The 22,163-nt window shown below is 41.0% G+C and overlaps 1 protein-coding gene across 6 annotated transcripts in view; it reads left to right on the forward strand.

Moving 5' to 3' along the window:
- LOC129825591 (runt-related transcription factor 2-like) overlaps positions 1–22,163 on the forward strand; it is a 237,786-nt gene that overhangs the window by 116,204 nt on the left and 99,419 nt on the right. For 4 of the 6 annotated variants that reach the window (XM_055885795.1, XM_055885794.1, XM_055885797.1 and 1 more), the window contains exons 1-2: positions 7,014–7,387; positions 11,321–11,477. In XM_055885795.1, the coding sequence (XP_055741770.1) occupies positions 7,109–7,387; positions 11,321–11,477 (436 nt within the window). In that variant the 5' untranslated portion in view covers positions 7,014–7,108. Of the gene's footprint in view, positions 1–7,013; positions 7,388–11,320; positions 11,478–22,163 lie in introns of those variants that run through there. The other 2 variants (XM_055885793.1, XM_055885792.1) reach the window with 1 other exon arrangement.

Here is a 22,163-nt window from a genome sequence, read left to right on the forward strand (position 1 = left end):
TATTTTTTATTTTTTTATCTACACACAATGACAAAGGGAAAACAATTTTAAATAATTTTTTCTGAATTTATTACAAAATTAATTCCAGCAACATCTAATTTATATAAGTAGACACACCCCTGAGTCGAAACATGTTAGAATCACCTTTGGCAGCGATTTTACCTGTGAGTCTTTCTGGGTAAATCTCTTAGAAATGTGCAACCTGGATTGATGTACAATATTTGCACAATATTCTTTTTTAAATTCTTCAAGCTCTGTCAAGTTTGTTGTTGATCATTGCTAGACAGTCATTTTCAAGTCTTGCTATAGATTTTCAAGACGATTTAAGTCAAAACTGCAAATATGCTACTGAGGAACATTCGATGTCCTTGGTAAGCAACTCCAGTGTAGATTTGGTCTTGTGTTTTAGGTTATTGTCCTGCTGAAAGGTGAAATCATCTCCCAGTGTCTGGAGGAAAGCAGACTGAACCAGGTTTTCCTCTAGGATTTGGCCTTGTGTTTTAGGTTATTGTCCTGCTGAAAGGTGAATTCATCTCTCAGTGTCTGTTAGAAAGCAGACTGAACCAGGTTTTCCTCTAGGATTTGGCCTTGTGTTTTAGGTTATTGTCCTGCTGAAAGGTGAACTAATCTCCCATTGTCTGGTGGAAAGCAGACTGAACCAGGTTTTCCTCTAGGATTTGGCCTTGTGTTTTAGGTTATTGTCCTGCTGAAAGGTGAACTAATCTCCCAGTGTCTGTTAGAAAGCAGACGGAACCAGGTTTTCCTCTAGGATTTGGCCTGTGCTTAGCTCTATTCCATTTATTTTGATCCTAAAAAAACTCCCTAGTCCTTAACGATGACAAGCATACCTGTAACAAAGATTCAGCCACAACCATGCTTGAAAATACGAAGAGTAATTTGATGGGGTTAATGATGGGGTTAATGATGGGGTTAATGATGGGGTTAATGATGGGGTTAATGATGGGGTTAATGATGAGGTTAAGGATGAGGTTAATGATGGAGTTAATGATGGGGTTAAGGATGGGGTTAATGATGGGGTTAATGATGAGGTTAATGATGGGGTTAATGATGGGGTTAATGATGGGGTTAATGATGGGGTTAATGATGAGGTTAATGATGAGGTTAATGATGGGGTTAATGATGAGGTTAATGATGAGGTTAATGATGGGGTTAATGATGAGGTTAATGATGAGGTTAATGATGGGGTTAATGATGGGGTTAATGATGGGGTTAATGATGAGGTTAATGATGAGTTAATGATGGGGTTAATGATGAGGTTAATGATGAGGTTAATGATGGGGTTAATGATGGGGTTACTGATGGGGTTAATGATGAGGTTAATGATGAGGTTAATGATGGGGTTAATGATGAGGTTAATGATGAGGTTAATGATGAGGTTAATGATGGGGTTAATGATGGGGTTAATGATGAGGTTAATGATGGGGTTAATGATGGGGTTAATGATGGGGTTAATGATGGGGTTAATGATGGGGTTAATGATGGGGTTAATGATGAGGTTAATGATGGGGTTAATGATGGGGTTAATGATGGGGTTAATGATGAGGTTAATGATGGGGTTAATGATGAGGTTAATGATGAGGTTAATGATGGGGTTAATGATGGGGTTAATGATGGGGTTAATGATGGGGTTAATGATGGGGTTAATGATGGGGTTAATGATGGGGTTAATGATGAGGTTAATGATGGGGTTAATGATGAGGTTAATGATGGGGTTAATGATGGGGTTAATGATGAGGTTAATGATGGGGTTAATGATGGGGTTAATGATGGGGTTAATGATGGGGTTAATGATGGGGTTAATGATGAGTTAATGATGGGGTTAATGATGGGGTTAATGATGGGGTTAATGATGAGGTTAATGATGGGGTTAATGATGAGGTTAATGATGAGGTTAATGATGGGGTTAATGATGGGGTTAATGATGAGGTTAATGATGAGGTTAATGATGAGGTTAATGATGGGGTTAATGATGGGGTTAATGATGAGTTAATGATGGGGTTAATGATGGGGTTAATGATGGGGTTAATGATGGGGTTAATGATGAGGTTAATGATGAGGTTAATGATGGGGTTAATGATGGGGTTAATGATGAGGTTAATGATGAGGTTAATGATGGGGTTAATGATGGGGTTACTGATGGGGTTAATGATGAGGTTAATGATGGGGTTAATGATGGGGTTAATGATGGGGTTAATGATGAGGTTAATGATGGGGTTAATGATGGGGTTAATGATGGGGTTAATGATGGGGTTAATGATGGGGTTAATGATGAGTTAATGATGGGGTTAATGATTGGGTTAATGATGAGGTTAATGATGGGGTTAATGATGAGGTTAATGATGGGGTTAATGATGGGGTTAATGATGAGGTTAATGATGGGGTTAATGATGGGGTTAATGATGGGGTTAATGATGGGGTTAATGATGAGTTAATGATGGGGTTAATGATTGGGTTAATGATGGGGTTAATGATGGGGTTAATGATGAGGTTAATGATGGGGTTAATGATGGGGTTAATGATGGGGTTAATGATGAGGTTAATGATGGGGTTAATGATGAGGTTAATGATGAGGTTAATGATGGGGTTAATGATGGGGTTAATGATGAGGTTAATGATGAGGTTAATGATGAGGTTAATGATGGGGTTAATGATGGGGTTAATGATGGGGTTAATGATGAGTTAATGATGGGGTTAATGATGGGGTTAATGATGAGGTTAATGATGGGGTTAATGATGGGGTTAATGATGGGGTTAATGATGAGGTTAATGATGGGGTTAATGATGGGGTTAATGATGAGTTAATGATGGGGTTAATGATGGGGTTAATGATGGGGTTAATGATGGGGTTAATGATGGGGTTAATGATGAGTTAATGATGGGGTTAATGATGGGGTTAATGATGGGGTTAATGATGAGTTAATGATGGGGTTAATGATGGGGTTAATGATGGGGTTAATGATGGGGTTAATGATGGGGTTAATGATGAGTTAATGATGGGGTTAATGATGGGGTTAATGATGGGGTTAATGATGAGGTTAATGATGAGGTTAATGATGGGGTTAATGATGGGGTTAATGATGGGGTTAATGATGAGGTTAATGATGGGGTTAATGATGGGGTTAATGATGGGGTTAATGATGGGGTTAATGATGAGGTTAATGATGAGGTTAATGATGAGGTTAATGATGGGGTTAATGATGGGGTTAATGATGGGGTTAATGATGAGGTTAATGATGGGGTTAATGATGGGGTTAATGATGGGGTTAATGATGGGGTTAAATACATTCATATTTGTTTTTTGTTCCTTATCTTTCTTATATCTCATATAACTTCAGGACGATGTGTTATTCAATGGGTTTCTATTGGCTAATAGCAGTAAGGACTGTTATTCAATGTGTTTCTATTGGCTAATAGCAGTAAGGACTATCTGTTATTCAATGTGTTCCTATTGGCTAATAGCAGTAAGGACTATCTGTTATTCAATGTGTTTCTATTGGCTAATAGCAGTAAGGCCTATCTGTTATTCAATGTGTTTCTATTGGCTAATAGCAGTAAGGACTGTTATTCAATGTGTTTCTATTGGCTAATAGCAGTAAGGACTATCTGTTATTCAATGGGTTTCTATTGGCTAATAGCAGTAAGGACGATGTGTTATTCAATGTGTTTCTATTGGCTAATAGCAGTAAGGACTATCTGTTATTCAATGTGTTCCTATTGGCTAATAGCAGAAAGGACTGTCTGTTATTCAATGTGTTCCTATTGGCTAATAGCAGTAAGGACTATCTGTTATTCAATGTGTTTCTATTGGCTAATAGCAGTAAGGACTATCTGTTATTCAATGTGTTTCTATTGGCTAATAGCAGTAAGGACTATCTGTTATTCAATGTGTTTCTATTGGCTAATAGCAGTAAGGACTATCTGTTATTCAATGTGTTTCTATTGGCTAATAGCAGTAAGGCCTATCTGTTATTCAATGTGTTTCTATTGGCTAATAGCAGTAAGGACTGTTATTCAATGTGTTTCTATTGGCTAATAGCAGTAAGGACTATCTGTTATTCAATGTGTTTCTATTGGCTAATAGCAGTAAGGACTATCTGTTATTCAATGTGTTTCTATTGGCTAATAGCAGTAAGGACTGTTATGCAATGTGTTTCTATTGGCTAATAGCAATAAGCCAAAAAATCATTTTTTATCAACAATGTTTTTTTCTTCTATTTTTTGATACTTCAACGGGTTTTAAAATTCCAAATCAAAAAGCTAAATGATCCTTGGTATGACCTTCTTCAAACATTTCCATATAGTTCAGTAGAACGACACCCCCTCCTCTGGCTTAGACAGGACTTTTCACTCCTGCACTTATTCAGGCTTGCCATAACTAAAGGGTTGAATATTGACTTAAGACATTTGAGCTTTTCATTTTAAATTAATTTGTAAAAAAAAATGTCTAAAGAATGCATGGCATTATGGGTAATATGTAAAGACCGGTGAACCGAAATCTCAATGTATCCATTTTAGAATTCAGGATGTAAAACATCAAAATGTGGAATAGGTCAGGGGGTGTGATTACTTTCTGAAGGCGATGTAGGAAAGCCTTTTATCTAAGAGTGTATGGTTTTATTAAACCCATTATTTCCTTTAGCTTCTAGCTACCATTTAGTTTGTAACAGTATGAACCTGTACTGTTCGCCATTCAGATCTCGGGCAATAATGATGCAAAATATGAATTTGATCTTCCCCTTGCCATAGAAAAGTAACATGCCGAGGACGTCAGATAGGCATGTTTTGGAACAGGCGAAATCATACATCATTAATAATATGGATTTAAATGTCAATGGAAAAGCGCTAAAACAAATGAAAACGGAACATTAGCTGTCATTTCAGAGTTTGATGTGACTGGGTTAGCATTCGTTAGCTGTTGATTTCTAAAATCCCCTTTCCAATCTGGGGTAAGGATACTGTATATATATATATTTATAAAACCTTGTTTAGTAAAGGGTTCTTTCATCTCGTCCAAAGAACCAAAAGGTTATATATAGATCCGCATATAACCCTTTTTTTTCCCCTAAGAGTGTAACGTTACTGTACCAGTACAGCGTATACTATAGTGTAGAATAATACCTATTACAGTAAATGATACCTGTGTTGTGCAACAGCCCTACCCTGTGTACATGTGTAGCTAAACTCGCCAGCTGTCGGTCTATCTGTCTGTTTCCCTACCTGACTCCCCTCCCCAGCCCGCCGGTGCTGTCGGTCTATCTGTCTGTTTCCCTACCTGACTCCCCTCCCCAGCCCGCCGGTGCTGTCGGTCTATCTGTCTGTTTCCCTACCTGACTCCCCTCCCCAGCCCGCCGGTGCTGTCGGTCTATCTGTCTGTTTCCCTACCTGACTCCCCTCCCCAGCCCACCGGTGCTGTCGGTCTATCTGTCTGTTTCCCTACCTGACTCCCCTCCCCAGCCCGCCGGTGCTGTCGGTCTATCTGTCTGTTTCCCTACCTGACTCCCCTCCCCAGCCCGCCGGTGCTGTCGGTCTATCTGTCTGTTTCCCTACCTGACTCCCCTCCCCAGCCCACCGGTGCTGTCGGTCTATCTGTCTGTTTCCCTACCTGACTCCCCTCCCCAGCCCGCCGGTGACTCAGTAGCTCACGGCTCCCTGCACGTTCACTTCCAGTCTGACTTCTGACGCGGCTTTTCCCCCTTCATTCGGTCGTGGACAAAGCATTGTAACGACGAAACTAGTCTACATTAGGGTGGGACACATTTATAGACACGGAAGAACACAGATAATGTGAATGTCAACGCTTTTACAGTTAGCCACGTGTTTGAGTGACAGAAGGCATACGGGGAGACTATCCTGCCCTGATCTGATGGACTGTAGCGACAGGGATAAAATTCTACTGGTACCATGTTAATTTGGAAAGTTAAAAAGTCATGGCCTGTGTGTCGGATGGATGGCATCTCGGTATGTATTTGTTTAGAACATGTAGTGTCTCTATTGTTTTTTTTCCGTGCTTGTAGGCACTGTTATATGACGCTTTTTAATCATACAACGATATTCATAAACTGTTAAATTGGTTACACGTGTAGGCTTCAATATGTGTTTAATATTAAACCCATCCTCAGAGCGGCATGTCCTCTGTAGCATTAGTAACCTAACCGGTGACATATTGGTCATTGGTAGATGGTGAAGGGCACCATAGGTCCCGGAGACACCACGTGGTGTGTCATCGGCACGTTAAGCGCCGTTCACCGGACAGATACCCTATATAAACCACAAACCGTCAGCAAGAGGCACCGGGAAGCCCGGCCTCCTTTCCGCAGCACCGTATCATGGCTACTCAACCTAAACATGGAGACTGCTCTCCCCCTTTATCTCACCGACTCGCAGCTTTTATCTAATTCAACCACCGTTTAACTCTGTCATATAGGCTACATTAATGCATTAAAGATTGTATTACATGGGTTAGTGCTGGGAATATTTTGGGCTGATGTACATTTCACTGAAATATATATACTACTGGCTATAAACAACATTGTAGATGATTGTTCAAAGCCGTTTTCACACGTTTATTCTCGTGCCTTTGAAAGTGTTCTGTACATGTAATAGCCTGCAGGCTCGAGCGCTTTTTCAATTTGGCACAAAGACCCGCAGACGCACCTGGAGCCGCTGACTACTGAAGGGAAAGAGAGTTTTGTCTTTTGTTTTCTTTTAGTAGGTTAATTATAGATTACTTGGATTTTTATTTTTTTATCAGACTTAATTAAATTCACACATGATGAAATCGGTCTGGTGTTTTGACGCGGACTTAACAATGAAAATGTCCTAAAAAAAAAAAATCCCACTCGCCCGTTCAGATGTGGTTTTGTAGCTGGAGACGGTTTTATTTTGAGGCACGGAGGCGCCCAGAGAACTCTGCACCGGAGAGAAATTTAGCGAGTCCCATTTTCCGTTGTCCCGAGAACTGAAATTTCTCCGCTGCGTCGAGCAGACAGACATACTGACTGAGTCGCTAAGGAGGAGAGGAGAGCTGGCGTGGTGGTCTTGACTCTTTCCAGTATCTAGTGGCTGTGCTGTAACCTAGTCTGTTGTAATGCGCATTCCCGTAGATCCCAGCGCCACGCGGAGGTTTAGCCCGCCGTCCGGTAGCCTCCAGCCGGTCCCGGCCAAGATGAACGAGCTCAACACGCCGAACGGGACCGGGCAGCAAGACAGCACGGTGCCAAGGCTGCGCCTGCAGGAGAACCGGAGCATGGCGGAGATCATAGCGGACCACCCTGCGGAACTGGTCCGGACTGACAGCCCAAACTTCCTCTGCTCGGTGTTACCGTCTCACTGGCGCTGCAACAAGACGCTACCCGTCGCCTTCAAGGTAAATAACACTCTTTTTATAACTTTATGCACTCTCATTATACATATTTATATTTTATATTAAATATATATAGGTAAAACACTCTTTACACTACTTTACACTTCAAATATGTCATAGGCCTACGTAGCAACTGGGAGAAAAAGTCTTATTTTGAATTTCTGTACTGAGGGGTTTGGACCGGGAAAATGAATGTGTTTATGCTTTTATAAAATAGTAGGCTATTGCTCTGCCATAAAATTAGTTTTACAAATTATAATTTATAATTTGCGTTAGGCCTATTCCTATAATATTTGTGTTGGCTATAGCAGGGCTGCAGAGGTTGCTGGTTTATTTCAACAGATTTGGATTGAGGAGTGGAGAGGCTGAAGCGTGCTTCTTTGAGGATTTAATTAACAAAGCAGTATTGTGTAAAAGCTGATAATTGGGAGCAGCGAGGCGTGGAAACGGAGACATGTTGTGTATGTTAATTTTCATCAACTACATATTTTAAAACCAATGTTCATGACACATCTCTGTTATTGTCTCAGCCGCTGGGAGACACACAGACAGACAGGCAGACAGACAGACAGACAGACAGACAGACAGACAGACAGACAGACAGACAGACAGACAGACAGACAGACAGACACACAGACAGACAGACAGACAGACAGACAGACACACAGACAGACAGACGGACTGGTGTTATTAATCACAGGGCCTTTAGATATTACACCTCACGCTCACTGTTCACCACTCAAATTAACTCCGAAATTGAGGGACATTTTACACATTTGCTGTCCTAATTGTAATTAAAATCGAAAACATAATTACGTCAAATGAAATGCAGGCATGCGGCTACCATAATATATAATATATAATATAATATATACGGTGTCCTAAATAAACAAGGAAATAGATGCGTCTGATAAAATTATTGCTAAATATTTCAGTTTAGGCCTGGATTTTTTCTCTCCACAATTATACAACTTCATCTGTTCCTTGTAAATGTATATTAATTAATTAATGACGGATGTTGATTTAACATACAGGCCTAGGGCATTACTGGGAACACCAAATTCATATAACTTATCCTTTAATTTTGCTGCGTAAAAATAATACACAAAATAAATAATATATAAAATAATTTTAATCTGATAATGTTTTCTATTTTTTTTTCTTCCAATTAATACCTTTTTGCCGTTTAATCTAGACCTATTGTTGTCAATGTCATCACAGACCGACATCGGCGGCAAAAGGGGCCTGCTGAACGCTGAACGTTATTATATTATATTATATTAATATAACTAACACTGATAGAAGATTCATCTGTATATTAAACGATCACGTTATTAAGTATTTCTTTAGTGTTGGCAATAGGTTGTAATTTCACCCATCGTCATAAACATGGTTTTATTATTAATATAGCTATTACCTGTAGACTACAGGTAGGCTGTAGTTCCACCTGTAATTATCTTTATTAACCAGTAATCAGATGGTAGAGCTAGCCTCCAGCTATCTCGGTTTACACACTATAATGTTCAAACGTCCTACTCACTGACGTGATGGAGAACATATTGACATGTATACATATATATTTATTTTTTTAAGTTTGAAAAGAGATCTAGATTTTTTTTTTTTTTATAATTTTAAAATACTTTTAATACCAGATTTGTAGAACTGAACCACAGTAATATAGTGTCAGTGAGAAGTCCTCATCCTCAGCCTAACCACATTTCTACCGAGTCTATTTACTACTATATGGGCTCGTATCATTACTTGTCCTACTTGTTTAACTCTGCATTGTTGGGAAAGGGTTTGTAAGTAAGCATTTCACTGTTAGTACTCTGTATGTAGTACTCTGTATGTAGTACTCTGTATGTAGTACTCTGTATGTAGTACTCTGTCTGTATGTAGTACTCTGTCTGTATGTAGTACTCTGTGATGTGATTTGATTTGAAAGGTCCTTAAGAAATTCTATACCTTTAAACTATCTTGGGCTGTTACTGAAAAATAAACAACTCAATTGTGACATACATGTAATATATGAATAGAATAAATACAACTATTGCTTTGCCTCTTTTAGTTTCTCCCAGTATCAGGTCATTATAATGAGCGATCTAATGAGTTATTCCCAGTATCAGGTCATTATAATGAGCGATCTAATGAGTTATTCCCAGTATCAGGTCATTATAATGAGCGATCTAATGAGTTATTCCCAGTATCAGGTCATTATAATGAGCGATCTAATGAGTTATAAACAGTATCAGGTCACTACAATGAGCGATCTAATGAGTTATTCCCAGTATCAGGTCATTATAATGAGCGATCTAATGAGTTATTCCCAGTATCAGGTCATTATAATGAGCGATCTAATGAGTTATTCCCAGTATCAGGTCATTATAATGAGCGATCTATTGAGTTATTCCCAGTATCAGGTCACTACAATGAGCGATCTAATGAGTTATTCCCAGTATCAGGTCATTATAATGAGCGATCTAATGAGTTATTCCCAGTATCAGGTCACTACAATGAGCGATCTAATGAGTTATTCCCAGTATCAGGTCACTACAATGAGCGATCTAATGAGTTATTCCCAGTATCAGGTCACTACAATGAGCGATCTAATGAGTTATTCCCAGTATCAGGTCACTACAATGAGCGATCTAATGAGTTATTCCCAGTATCAGGTCATTATAATGAGCGATCTAATGAGTTATTCCCAGTATCAGGTCATTACAATGAGCGATCTAATGAGTTATTCCCAGTATCAGGTCACTACAATGAGCGATCTAATGAGTTATTCCCAGTATCAGGTCACTATAATGAGCGATCTAATGAGTTATTCCCAGTATCAGGTCATTATAATGAGCGATCTAATGAGTTATTCCCAGTATCAGGTCATTATAATGAGCGATCTAATGAGTTAATCCCAGTATCAGGTCATTATAATGAGCGATCTAATGAGTTATTCCCAGTATCAGGTCACTACAATGAGCGATCTAATGAGTTATTCCCAGTATCAGGTCATTATAATGAGCGATCTAATGAGTTATTCCCAGTATCAGGTCATTATAATGAGCGATCTAATGAGTTATTCCCAGTATCAGGTCATTATAATGAGCGATCTAATGAGTTATTCCCAGTATCAGGTCATTATAATGAGCGATCTAATGAGTTATTCCCAGTATCAGGTCATTATAATGAGCGATCTAATGAGTTATTTCACCCCAAAACACTGACAGACATTTTCAGCTGTCAAAACAGGTCTAAAACTCAACCTGAATCCATCTAATAGGCAAATCCCTTCTTAACACATCAGGAGAAATCTACAGGCCTCACCCCCCCCCCCCTACAGGCCTCACCCCCCCCCCCCCTACAGGCCTAACCCCCCCCCCCCTACAGACCTCAACCCCCCCACCCCTGCAGGCCACAACCCCCCCCCCCTACAGGCCTCAACCCCCCCGCCCCGCCCCCCCCTACAGGACACAACCCCCCCCCCCCCCCTTACAGGCCTCAGCCCCCCCCAACAGGCCTCAGCCCCCCCCCCCCTACAGGCCTCAACCCCCCACCCTTACAGGCCTCAGCCCCCCCCCTTACAGGCCACAACCCCCCCACCCCTGCAGGCCACAACCCCCCCCCTACAGGCCTCACCCCCCCCCCTACAGGACACAACCCCCCCCCCCCCCCCCCTTACAGGCCTCAGCCCCCCCCCCCCCCAACAGGCCTCAGCCCCCCCCCCTACAGGCCTCAACCCCCCACCCTTACAGGCCTCAGCCCCCCCCCCTTACAGGCCACAACCCCCCCCACCCCTGCAGGCCACAACCCCCCCCCTACAGGCCTCAACCCCCCCCCCCCAAAAGGCTAAGATGTAAAAGGAAAGATAGGCACCATTTTGTGTGGAGGCTCCGTGCTGTGCTCATCCATGACATCCCAGCATCCAATCCTCTGCAGGTTGTGGGTTTGGGAGAGGTGACTGATGGGACGGTCGTCACGGTGATGGCGGGGAACGATGAGAACTACTCGGCCGAGCTGCGGAACGCGTCAGGAGTGATGAAGAACCAGGTGGCTCGCTTTAACGACCTGCGCTTCGTAGGCCGCAGCGGACGGGGTCAGTGTCTATACTATCTACACCTATATGTTATTATGCTGGATCTATATCTAACTGAATGTAGGCCGCATGTTAGTGTCTATATCTTAATATCTACGTACAGTCGAAGTCGGAAGTTTACATACACCTTAGCCAAATATATTTAAACTCAGTTTTTCACAATTCCTGACATTTAATCCTAGTAAAAATGCCCTGTTTTAGGTCAGTTAGGATCACCACTTTATTTTAAGAATGTGAAATGTCAGAATAATAGCAGAGAGAATTATTTCTTTCAGCTTTTATTTCTTTCATCACATTCCCAGTGGGTCAGAAGTTTACATACACTCAATTAGTATTTGGTAGCATTGCCTCAAACGTTTCGGGTAGCCTTCCACAAGCTTCCCACAATAAGTTGGGTGAATTTTGGCCCATTCATCCTGAGAGAGCTGGTGTAACTAAGTCAGGTTTGTAGGCCTCCTTGCTCGCACACGCTTTTTCAGTTCTGCCCACACATTTTCTATAGGATTGAGGTCAAGGCTTTGTGATGGCCACTCCAATTCCTTGACTTTGTTGTCCTTAAGCCATTTTGCCACAACTTTGGAAGTATGCTTGGGGTCATTGTCCATTTGGAAGACCCATTTGAAACCAAGCTTTAACTTCCTGACTGATGTCTTGAGATGTTGACCACATACTGTTGACCTGTTGACCTGTTGACCACATACTGTTGACCTGTTGACCTGTTGACCACATACTGTAGACCTGTTGACCTGTTGACCTGTTGACCACATACTGTTGACCTGTTGACCTGTTGACCTGTTGACAACATACTGTTGACCTGTTGACCTGTTGACCACATACTGTTGACCTGTTGACCTGTTGACCTGTTGACCACATACTGTTGACCTGTTGACCACATACTGTAGACCTGTTAACCTGTTGACCTGTTGACCTGTTGACCTGTTGACCTGTTGACCACATACTGTTGACCTGTTGACCTGTTGACCTGTTGACCACATACTGTTGACCTGTTGACCTGTTGACTACATACTGTTGACCTGTTGACCTGTTGACCTGTTTACCTGTTGACCACATACTGTTGACCTGTTGACCACATACTGTTGACCTGTAGACCTGTTGACCTGTAGACCTGTTGACCTGTTGACCTGTTGACCACATACTGTTGACCTGTTGACCTGTTTGACCACATAGTGTTGACCACATACTGTTGACCTGTTGACCTGTTGACCTGTTGACCACAAACTGTTGACCACATACTGTTGACCTGTTGACCTGTTGACCTGTTGACCACATAGTGTTGACCACATACTGTTGACCTGTTGACCTGTTGACCTGTTGACTACATACTGTTGACCTGTTGACCACATACTGTTGACCTGTTGACCACATACTGTTGACCTGTTGACCTGTTGACCACATACTGTTGACCTGTTGACCTGTTGACCTGTTGACCACAAACTGTTGACCTGTTGACCACACACTGTTGACCTGTTGACCACATACTGTTGACCTTTTGACCTGTTGACTACATACTGTTGACCTGTTGACCTGTTGACTACATACTGTTGACCTGTTGACCTGTTGACTACATACTGTTGACCTGTTGACTACATACTGTTGACCACATACTGTTGACCTGTTGACCTGTTGACCACATACTGTTGACCTGTTGACCTGTTGACTACATACTGTTGACCTGTTGACCTGTTGACCACATACTGTTGACCTGTTGACCACATACTGTTGACCTGTTGACCTGTTGACCACATACTGTTGACCTGTTGACCTGTTGACCTGTTGACCACATACTGTTGACCTGTTGACCACATAATGTTGACCTGTTGACCTGTTGACCACATACTGTTGACCTGTTGACCACATACTGTTGACCTGTTGACCTGTTGACCACATAGTGTTGACCTGTTGACCTGTTGACCTGTTGACCTGTTGACCACATACTGTTGACCTTTTGACCTGTTGACTACATACTGTTGACCTGTTGACCTGTTGACTACATACTGTTGACCTGTTGACCTGTTGACTACATACTGTTGACCTGTTGACTACATACTGTTGACCACATACTGTTGACCTGTTGACCTGTTGACCACATACTGTTGACCTGTTGACCTGTTGACTACATACTGTTGACCTGTTGACCTGTTGACCACATACTGTTGACCTGTTGACCACATACTGTTGACCTGTTGACCTGTTGACCACATACTGTTGACCTGTTGACCTGTTGACCTGTTGACCACATACTGTTGACCTGTTGACCACATAATGTTGACCTGTTGACCTGTTGACCACATACTGTTGACCTGTTGACCACATACTGTTGACCTGTTGACCTGTTGACCACATAGTGTTGACCTGTTGACCTGTTGACCTGTTGACCTGTTGACCACATACTGTTGACCTGTTGATCTGTTGACCTGTTGACCACATATTGTTGACCTGTTGACCTGTTGACCTGTTGACCACATACTGTTGACCTGTTGACCTGTTGACCTGTTGACTACATACTGTTGACCTGTTGGCCTGTTGACCTGTTGACCACATGCTGTTGACCTGTTGACTACATACTGTTGACCTGTTGACCTGTTGACCTGTTGACCTGTTGACCACATGCTGTTGACCTTTTGACCACATACTGTTGACCTGTTGACTACATACTGTTGACCTGTTGACCACATACTGTTGACCTGTTGACCACATACTGTTGACCTGTTGACCTGTTGACCTGTTGACCACATACTGTTGACCTGTTGACCTGTTGACCACATGCTGTTAACCTGTTGACCACATACTGTTGACCACATACCTTAGACCTGTTGACTACATACTGTTGACCTGTTGACCTGTTGACCTGTTGACCACATACTGTTGACCTGTTGACCTGTTGACCTGTTGACCACATACTGTTGACCTGTTGACCTGTTGACCTGTTGACCACATACTGTTGACCTGTTGACCACATACTGTTTACCACATACTGTTGACCTGTTGACCTGTTGACCACATACTGTTGACCTGTTGAACTGTTGACCTGTTGACCACATAGTGTTGACCTGTTGACCTGTTGACCTGTTGACCACATACTGTTGACCTGTTGACCTGTTGACCTGTTGACCACATAGTGTTGACCTGTTGACCTGTTGACCACATTATGTTGACCTGTTGACCTGTTGACCACATACTGTTGACCTGTTGACCACATATTGTTGACCTGTTGACCTGTTGACCACATACTGTTGACCTGTTGACCTGTTGACCTGTTGACCACATGCTGTTGACCTGTTGACCACATACTTTTGACCTGTTGACCACATAGTGTTGACCTGTTGACCACATAGTGTTGACCTGTTGACCTGTTGACCACATAGTGTTGACCTGTTGACCACATACTGTTGACCTGTTGACCACATAGTGTTGACCTGTTGACTACATACTGTTGACCTGTTGACCTGTTGACCACATAGTGTTGACCTGTTGACCACATAGTGTTGACCTGCTGACCTGTTGACCTGTTGACCACATACTGTTGACCTGTTGACCTGTTGACCACATACTGTTGACCTGTTGACCTGTTGACCACATACTATTGACCTGTTGACCTGTTGACCTGTTGACCACATACTGTAGACCTGTTGACCTGTTGACCACATACTATTGACCTGTTGACCTGTTGACCACATTCTGTTGACCTGTTAACCTGTTGACCTGTTGACTACATACTGTTGACCTGTTGACCTGTTTACCACATTCTGTTGACCTGTTGACCTGTTGACCTGTTTACCTGTTTACCACATTCTGTTGACCACATACTGTTGACCTGTTGACCTGTTGACCTGTTGACCACATACTGTTGACCTGTTGACCTGTTGACCACATACTGTTGACCTGTTGACCTGTTGACCACATACTATTGACCTGTTGACCTGTTGACCTGTTGACCACATACTGTAGACCTGTTGACCCGTTGACCTGTTGACCACATACTGTAGACCTGTTGACCTGTTGACCTGTTGTCTACATACTGTTGACCTGTTGACCTGTTAACCTGTTGACTACATACTGTTGACCTGTTGACCTGTTTACCACATTCTGTTGACCACATACTGTTGACCTGTTGACCTGTTGACCTGTTTACCTGTTTACCACATTCTGTTGGCCACATACTGTTGACCTGTTGACCTGTTGACCTGTTTACCACATTCTGTTGACCACATACTGTTGACCTGTTGACCTGTTGACCACATGCTGTTGACTTGTTGACCGCAAAGCTGTTTACCACATTCTGTTGACCATATACACCACCGTTCAATAGATTGGAGTCACTTAGAAATGTCCTTAGTTTTCCTTAGTTTATTTCCTCATGGTGAAATCCCTGAGCAGTTTCCTTCCTCTCCGGCAACTGAGTTAGGAAGGACGCCTGTATCTTTGTAGTGACTGGGTGTATTTATACAGCATCCAAAGTGTAATTAATAACTTCACCAAGCTCAAAGGGATATTCAATGTCCTCTTTTTATATTTTTACACATCTACCAATCAATGCCCTTCTTTGTGAGGCATTGGAAAAACCTCCCTGGAAAACCTCCCTGGTCTTTGTGGTTGAATCTGTTTGAAATGCACTGCTCGACTGAGGGACCTTACAGATAATTGTATGTGTGGGGTACAGAGATGAGGTAGTCATTCAAAAATCACGTTAAACACAGAGTGAGTCCAGGAAACTTATTATACGACTTTTCAGGCATATTTCTACTCCTGAACTTATTTACTGATTGACTCAAGACATTTCCAAGTCCAGAACAGACTATGGGAGGTGCACAGTATTACATAGAGCCATGACTACATGGAACTCTATTCCACAGTACTACATAGAGCCATGACTACATGGAACTCTATTCCACAGTACTACATAGAGCCATGACTACATGGAACTCTATTCCACAGTACTACATAGAGCCATGACTACATGGAACTCTATTCCACAGTACTACATAGAGCCATGACTACATGGAACTCTATTCCACAGTACTACATAGAGCCATGACTACATGGAACTCTATTCCACAGTACTACATAGAGCCATGACGACATGGAACTCTATTCCACAGTACTACATAGAGCCATGACTACATGGAACTCTATTCCACAGTACTACATAGAGCCATGACTACATGGAACTCTATTCCACAGTACTACATAGAGCCATGACTACATGGAACTCTATTCCACAGTACTACATAGAGCCATGACTACATGGAACTCTATTCCACAGTACTACATAGAGCCATGACTACATGGAACTCTATTCCACAGTACTACATAGAGCCATGACTACATGGAACTCTATTCCACAGTGCTACATAGAGCCATGACTACATGGAACTCTATTCCACAGTACTACATAGAGCCATGACTACATGGAACTCTATTCCACAGTACTACATAGAGCCATGACTACATGGAACTCTATTCCACAGTACTACACAGAGCCATGACTACATGGAACTCTATTCCACAGTACTACACAGAGCCATGACTACATGGAACTCTATTCCACAGTACTACATAGAGCCATGACTACATGGAACTCTATTCCACAGTACTACATAGAGCCATGACTACATGGAACTCTATTCCACAGTACTACATAGAGCCATGACTACATGGAACTCTATTCCACAGTACTACATAGAGCCATGACTACATGGAACTCTATTCCACAGTACTACATAGAGCCATGACTACATGGAACTCTATTCCACAGTACTACATAGAGCCGTGACTACATGGAACTCTATTCCACAGTACTACATAGAGCCATGACTACATGGAACTCTATTCCACAGTACTACATAGAGCCGTGACTACATGGAACTCTATTCCACAGTACTACATAGAGCCATGACTACATGGAACTCTATTCCACAGTACTACATAGAGCCATGACTACATGGAACTCTATTCCACAGTACCACATAGAGCCATGACTACATGGAACTCTATTCCACAGTACTACATAGAGCCATGACTACATGGAACTCTATTCCACAGTACTACATAGAGCCATGACTACATGGAACTCTATTCCACAGTACTACATAGAGCCATGACTACATGGAACTCTATTCCACAGTACTACATAGAGCCATGACTACATGGAACTCTATTCCACAGTATTACATAGAGCCATGACTACATGGAACTCTATTCCACAGTACTACATAGAGCCATGACTACATGGAACTCTATTCCACAGTACTACATAGAGCCATGACTACATGGAACTCTATTCCACAGTACTACATAGAGCCATGACTACATGGAACTCTATTCCACAGTACTACATAGAGCCATGACTACATGGAACTCTATTCCACAGTACTACATAGAGCCATGACTACATGGAACTCTATTCCACAGTACTACATAGAGCCATGACTACATGGAACTCTATTCCACAGTACTACATAGAGCCATGACTACATGGAACTCTATTCCACATCAGGAAGCTGATGCAGCAGGAGAATCAGATTTATAAAAGCAGATACAAATTTACAAAACAGATAACAATACACCTTATGGAAAAGCGGGGATTTTGAAGAGTCACACACACAGGTACAAACACACACATACAAACTCACATAACATACACACTATACACACTATACACACTATACACTATACACACTATACACACATACACACTATACACACTATATACACTATACACTATACACACGTACACACTATACACACTATACACACTATACACTATACACACTATACACTATACACACTATACACTATACACACTACACACACTACACACACTGTACACACTATACACACGTACACACTATACACACTATACACTATACACACTATACACACGTACACACTATACACACTATACACACACTATACACACTATACACACTATACACACTATACACACGTAAACACTATACACTATACACTATACACACTACACACTATACACACTATACACACTATACACACTATACACACTATACACACTATATACACTATACACACTATACACTATACACACTATACACACTTACACACTATACACACTATACACACTATACACACTACACACACTATACACTATACACACTATACACACTATACCCACTATACACACTATACACTATACACTATACACACTATACACACTATACACACTTACACACTATACACACTATACACACTATACACACTATACACTATACACTATACACACTACAGACTACACACTATACACACTTACACACTATACACTATACACACATACACACTATACACTATACACTATACACAATACAGACTATACACTATACACTATACACAGTACACACATTATACACACTATACACACTACACACACTACACACACTACACACTACACACACTACACACACTACACACTACACACTACACACACTATACACACTATACACACTATACACACTATACACACTATACACACTACACACACTATACACACTATACACACTATACACTATACACTATACACTATACACTATACACAATACAGACTATACACTATACACTATACACACTACACACACTATACACACTATACACTATACACTATACACTATACACAATACAGACTATACACTATACACTATACACACTACACACACTATACACACTATACACACTACACACACTATACACACTATACACACTATACACACTACACACACTACACACTACACACACTACACACTACACACTACACACACTATACACACTATACACACTACACACACTATACACACTACACACTATACACTATACACACTATACACACACTATACACACTATACACACTACACACACTATACACACTATACACACTATACACACTATACACACTACACACACTATACACACTATACACTATACACACTATACACACTATACACACTACACACACTATACACTATACACACTACACACACTATACACTATACACACTATACACACTATACACACACTATACACACTACACACACTATACACACTATACACTATACACACGTACACACTATAGACACTATACACACACTATACACACTATACACACGTACACACACTATACACACTATACACTATACACACGTACACACTATACACTATACACTATACACACTACACACTATACACACTACACACTACACAAACTATACACACTATACACACTACACACACTACACACTATACACACTACACACACTATACACACTATACACACTACACACTACACACTACAAACACTACACACACTATACACACTATACACACTACACACTACACACTACAAACACTACACACACTATACACTATACACACTACACACTATACACACTACACACTACACAAACTATACACACTATACACACTATACACACTATACACACTATACACACTACACACACTACACACTACACACACTACACACACTACACACACTATACACACTACACACTACACACACTATACACACTATAAACACTATACACACGTACACACTATACACACAACACACTACACACTATACACACTATACACACTATACACACTATACACACTATACACACTACACACACTGTACACACTATACACACTATACACACTACACACTACACACTACACACACTACACACACTATACACACTATACACACGTACACACTATACACACTACACACACTATACACACTACACACTACACACTACACACACTATACACACTATACACACGTACACACTATACACACTATACACACTACACACACTACACACTACACACTACACACACTATACACTATACACACGTACACACTATACACACTATACACACTACACACACACTACACACTACACACACTATACACACTATACACACTACACACTACACACTACAAACACTACACACACTATACACACTATACACACTACACACACTACACACACTACACACACTATACACACTACACACACTACACACTACACACACTACACACACTACACACACTGTACACACTATACTCACTATACACACTATACACTATACACACTATACACACATACACACATACACACTACACACTACACACACACTATACACACTATACACACTACACACTACACACACTACACACACTATACACACTATACACACTATACACACTATACACACTATACACACTACACACACTACACACTACACACACTACACACACTACACACTACACACTACACACACTATACACACTATACACACTACACACACTATACACACTATACACACTATACACTATACACACTATACACACTATACACACTACACACAATATACACTATACACACTACACACACTATACACTATACACACTATACACTATACACACACTATACACACTACACACACTATACACACTATACACTATACACACGTACACACTATACACACTATACACACACTATACACACTATACACACTACACACACTATACACACTATACACTATACACACGTACACACTATACACTATACACTATACACACTACACACTATACACACTACACACTACACAAACTATACACACTATACACACTATACACACTATACACACTAAACACACTACACACTACACACACTATACACACTATACACACTACACACTACACACTACAAACACTACACACACTATACACACTATACACACTATACACTACACACTACACACTACAAACACTACACACACTATACACTATACACACTACACACTATACACACTACACACTACACAAACTATACACACTATACACACTATACACACTATACACACTACACACACTACACACTACACACACTATACACAATATACACACTGCACACACTATACACACTATACACACTACACACTACACACACTATACACACTATAAACACTATACACACGTACACACTACACACACAACACACTACACACTATACACACTATACACACTATACACACTATACACACTATACACACTACACACACTATACACACTATACACACTACACACTACACACTACACACACTACACACACTACACACACTATACACACTATACACACGTACACACTATACACACTATACACACTACACACACTACACACTACACACACTATACACACTATACACACTACACACTACACACTACAAACACTACACACACTATACACACTATACACACTACACACACTACACACACTACACACACTATACACACTACACACACTACACACTACACACACTACACACACTACACACACTGTACACACTATACTCACTATACACTATACACACTATACACACATACACACATACACACTATACACACTATACACACTATACACTATACACACTATACACACTATACACTATACACACTATACACACTACACACTATACACACTATACACACTATACACACTACACACACTATACACACTATACACACTATACACACTACACACACTATACACACTATACACTATACACACTATACACTATACACACTATACACACTACACACTACACACACACTATACACACTATACACACTAC

Source organism: Salvelinus fontinalis, chromosome 27, assembly GCF_029448725.1.
Source record: "Salvelinus fontinalis isolate EN_2023a chromosome 27, ASM2944872v1, whole genome shotgun sequence".
Lineage (NCBI taxonomy): Eukaryota > Metazoa > Chordata > Actinopteri > Salmoniformes > Salmonidae > Salvelinus > Salvelinus fontinalis.